We start from the raw sequence: 5171 nt of genomic DNA, 5'->3' as shown, positions 1-5171 counted from the left end.
TTACACTAACGTGATGTTTAGGCGGTTCGTGTAACTATTATACGTGATGAAAGTGTTCCAAAACGCGATATTAATTTCTTGACGACCTAATACTTTTATCATCGTGAAAAAGATGCATATTTAATTCTGTATATATGAACATATAACACAATTCGAGCATGTTTGGTGTGACGGGGATTCGAACCCGCGACCCTCAGATTACAAGTCGAGCGCCATAACCACCTGGCCATGTGTAATAGTGGATAAATATAATTGTCGTTTGTTTTCTGTTTCACCGGTTCTTCTTGACTACTGGATATGTTCTTTTTTTGCCATTTCATTATTGTCAGCAGCATTTCTTTTCTTTCCTACAGACTAAAATATACCATAATACATAATTAGTAAAACACAGCAACGTTAATTATTAATATAATGAATATGACTGAAAACAAACATTACTATCCCAAAAAACCAATAACAGAAATTCGATTTATAAGCAAAGAAATATTTTTCAATATACTTAATTTTAAAGGCTGGTTCATCATTTTTTTTTCATATAGCCTCCAGTGGCACAGCGGCACGTCTGCGGACTTAAAACGCTAAAAACCGGGTTTTGATACCCATGGTGGGTAGAGCATAGATAGCCCTTTGTGTAGCTTTGTGCTTCACTACAAACAAAACAGAAATAAATTTTCCGTGTAGTAGAACTGTATCAGTCTAATTGTTAGTGATGAAAGGGACAGGATATTGATATTTGAAAAAGTAACACATTTTACTGAACTTTAGGCTGTTTGTTGTACACTGATATTATAAATAGTAAAGTTAAACAGTAAGTCGTTCATTCATTGTACTTAGTTGTAGCAAAATGATATAAATGAAATCATACATAGAAAATTAACATAAGAATATCCCTTTCAAAGAGGGAAGGCTGTCAAGTGGGTTGCATCCTTGACTTGTTCCCAAACGTGGCGTGTTCACACAAGGGTCGACATTCAAATTTGACCCCTTTACGTCACTCAACTATGTCCTTCCCGTTTGTATTACGAGTATGTCAGCTCGTAACTCTAAAACGGAGAATATTTTGAGGGATCCAACAAAGTTTGTTAAGTTGAAAAGAGATACCACGAAAACTAGAGAAATTACAAGTTATATATTGAAACTTTAAAAATCATAGTTTATCCCCATTAAATCAATATTTTAGTGTAAGGCCATCTGGTTGTCACACATGTGTTTTATATGATGTTTCTAATTTGGATAAGGAGGGCTGTTCAGTTGGATCTATAGCTTTTTAAACAATTTACACATAATTAACATACTGTTAGACATACTTCTGTCTGGTTTTTTTATAACGGAATTTATAGGTTAATAAAAACTGTTTATTTTGGTAGTCGTAATGTGAAATTTCAGTACACTAACATTCACAACCGACAGTGGACATTTGACATCGGAATGATGACCGATTTCTAAGTATGTTTTTCAGGAATTGCTGAGATTCACCACCAAAGAATCTCATTTCTTTTTGTACAAAGTAATTTATTTGGACTATCACCACGTTTTTTTTTAGTTTTTATAATGCACAAACTTTCGGGTCAATTACCTAAGCCTTCTGCAGGTGCGAGACGTTTAATAAACAACAGGGTGATAGTCCAAATAAATTACTTAATACAAATATGACTTTTTTTTTCTCATAGTCCTTGCGGACCGTTGAGCCGATGGCAGAACTTGCTCTGCCATCGTTTCTAAAGCTGTTTCTTAATGGTGGGCAGAGTACACATAGCCCATTGTGTAGCTTTGTGATCAATTCCAAACAAACAAATAAAACCGCTGGACCGGCGGGTATCGAAACCCGGTTTCTAGCGTTGTAAGTCCACAGACATGCCGCTGTGCCACTGGCGGGCCGGTCCAGCGGTTCACCAGTTATAAGCGGGCACTCACATAGACTTTTGTAAAATATAATGGTTTAAATCATCTACTTTATTCAGTGTTACTACTCCATTTCCTTTATCAGGCTTCATAATCACTAATTAATATTTTTTTACTAATACGTGTATAGCTGTTTATACCTCCTTATTAAGATTATTAGACTTATATTAAGAGTTATAATTGCTACGTTAGGTCAGTTGTATCTCTACGGGTTCGTTTGGCGTCGTAGGCATGAAAATGATGATCTCTTGAGGCAAATATTTAAGAATATTTCTGAATTTTCACATTGAATTTGTTACAATGTAACTAGATACTTTGTATTGTCTTGTTGTTTTGCAATTCTTTTAAATACATAGGTATCTAAGTAATGCTAAAAGTACTTTGTTTTGTATGCAAAATAAAAAAATAAAACTTATTTCTTTTAAGTTCTCCAAATTTTAATTTATATTTCTGAAATCAGCATTAAAAACTACATTCAAAAATATATATTTCCTTCTATTTTAGCGTGGTGCATGAAACAGAAAAGATAAAAACACACACTTAATGTTGTGCACGAATTTAATTGTATTAGATGAAGATCAAGGTATATCGGATCTACCTTGTAAAAGAACATGTAAATCTGATGGTCAATAATAAATCGAGTATACATTACGAAACATTACGGTTCATTTCAGATTATTGTGACCCTGAGTGGCGAGAAACGTTTATGCATAAAGGAGATTCTTTTAATAAAATAAATACACAACAAAAAAAGTCTGAAGTTAATATATTTTGTTCATAACCTTATATTTCAAAAAGGAAAGTACCTCAAACTCTGTTTTTTTATTAATTGTATATTTAAATGTATATAAAATCGTTATTTTTGAAAGCGAAAATACACTGTTGTATTTTTGTTTGCAGCGACCGATTTCGAACTTCTAGCAACGTTATTGGAGACTGTTACGTTGCTATGTTTGTACAAAAGCTTTGTAAACATCTTCCTGATGTGGTAGAGGACAAGAGTGCGACAAACAAACCTGTCAATGACGCAGGAGGGGGAGATGATTTGCAAGATAAGGACGTTGTTGTTACGAAATTGTAGCAGTGTACAACAAAAAATTTTGAGAGCAATAAGCAAGTGCCTTATATGATGGTTACAACAACAAAAGTGGTAAAAAAAACATATTAGGCGAAAATGAATTATGCATAGACTATAAGCTGAAAAAAAAAACAGTAATATGTCATCAACGTAATGCCTTTACACGAAATAAAATTAACGATATTCTTGAAAAACCATCGCGATTCCCACAGTACTGTTAAGTGATTTATATTCTTTTAAGGGGAGATGAAAGTCTGTAACTTGTTCACTGTGTCGTTTCCACCTGTTCAGCGTCATCCATTTTAAAGGTTTTGATGAAATTAAATAGTTTACCTATATACAATGAAAATTATGCTGAAAAGTATTATATCTAAATACATGAATAATTATCATGTGTCTTTATTTCAATAAAATGTTTGTAATTCTTATGAAGTGTTTAAGTTTTCTTCGTGCGTAAAAAAAAAACGTTTCTTTCATGACTGGAACTAATGATTACATATACAGATGAAACGACTTAGAATTTGTTTTAAATCATCAAATACTATAAGGCAGAGATTCTCAGACTGTGGTACGTGGAGCTAATGTCGGTGGTACACGATGCAATTAATATAAAAAATTTGTAACAAGCCCTATTTGAACTTTCCACGTAGATATACATACTACTCTCCTCACTTATAGATTCGCCAATATTTTCTTCCCTGCAAATTGACAAAAATGGTACCACATATTCCTCAATCGTGCCAGAAAAACAATCGCATTAATGGGTAAGTGTTAAAAATATGTATTTTTGTTACTAGGTTTGTTTGTTTTTTAGATTAGGCCTGGGTTTGTAATTAAAAAAAAAAAGTGGTACGCGAGCCTGAAACGTTTAAGAACCACTGCTCTAAGGTAAGGAATGTAGTCAGCTTGAGAGCTGAAAATACTTCCGTATGGATGTACTCTAGAACACTATAGAATGTACCCTGTGACACTATAGAATGTACTCTAGGATGCTATAGATTGTACCCTATGACACTATAGAATGTACTCTAGGATGCTATAGATTGTACCTTATAACACTATAGTATGTACCATAGAACACTATGAAATGTATCCTATGACATTATAGAATGTGCTCTATAGGATGCTATATAATGTACCCAAGACACTATGGAATGTACTCTAGAACACTATAGAATGTACCTTATAACACTATAGTATGTACCATAGAACACTATGGAATGTACCCTATGACACTGTAGAATGTACTCTAGGATGCTACAAAATGTTCCCAGAACTCTATTGAATGCATTCTAGACAACTTAGAATGCACCTTAGAATACTATAGAATGTACCCCAGGACGCTATAATGTCTTGGTGAATAGCAATAAAAGAAGGCCTAATGCAAAGCGTACCGTGTTTGCCATAATCTTCCCTTGTCATCTAAGAATTGCAACTTTGAAACTGTTATTTTAGTTTAATTTATTTTAGATTAATTTAAGTTCCAACGTATCTTATACAGTCTTAAGATACAATTTTGAGCATATAACAATTCAAGTTATAATGTATTTTAGTAGATAGATTTTCCCACAAAAGCTGACACGTGTAAGCCTTCCGTCCTAAGCTTCGACGACACAAAATAAATTTCCACAAACAAAGAGAAACAGACACAACGTAGCGATAATACAAAAGTATTAATTATTTTTCTTACGTGCAGATGTGCCCACATTAATCACTTCTCAATAATGATATAAGAAACATGCACTAGTACAGCGAATGGCGTTGCTAAAATTCTAAAAAAAAAAATATTAACCAAAAATATGAGTTAAATAAAACCACCATATTGATTAGTTTGGATAATGGTGATATCACTGGACTAATTATGACTTTAAGGCTCTATTCATGAAATTATTTCAATCCTCATAACAAATTATTTTTGCGTACGTAATAAGTCATTATTACTTTTAACAAAAATGCATTTCCGAATAACATAGTATTTCACTGTTGTTATCATCAGTCTATTTATATTCATCACCCTATATAGTTCAGAAGAGTGGTTCAAACTTTCTAAGGATTTTAAAATTCTGTTTTTTTTTATCTAAGTGTATGTATTAAGAGTGAACACATTTTCAATTAGTCTTAATTAGTACTTAACAGTGAACACATTTTCAACTAGTCTTAATTACTACAGTGAACACATTTTCAACTAGCC

At 32.8% G+C, this 5171-nt stretch overlaps 1 protein-coding gene across 2 annotated transcripts in view; it reads left to right on the top strand.

The window, feature by feature from the left end:
- The window catches only part of LOC106459364 (excitatory amino acid transporter 2-like), a 31416-nt gene extending 28020 nt beyond the window's left edge, over nucleotides 1–3396 (top strand). For both annotated transcript variants that reach the window (XM_022385833.1, XM_022385832.1), the window contains exon 10: nucleotides 2803–3396. In XM_022385833.1, the coding sequence (XP_022241541.1) occupies nucleotides 2803–2983 (181 nt within the window). In that variant the 3' untranslated portion in view covers nucleotides 2984–3396. The remainder of the gene's footprint in view (nucleotides 1–2802) is intronic.
- The last annotated feature ends 1775 nt before the right edge of the window (nucleotides 3397–5171 follow it).

This window comes from Limulus polyphemus, unplaced genomic scaffold (genome assembly GCF_000517525.1).
Source record: "Limulus polyphemus unplaced genomic scaffold, Limulus_polyphemus-2.1.2 Scaffold597, whole genome shotgun sequence".
NCBI classification, from domain to species: Eukaryota; Metazoa; Arthropoda; class Merostomata; order Xiphosura; family Limulidae; genus Limulus; species Limulus polyphemus.
Note: the sequence above shows the minus strand (reverse complement) of the source record. Positions and strands in the feature narration are given on the sequence as shown.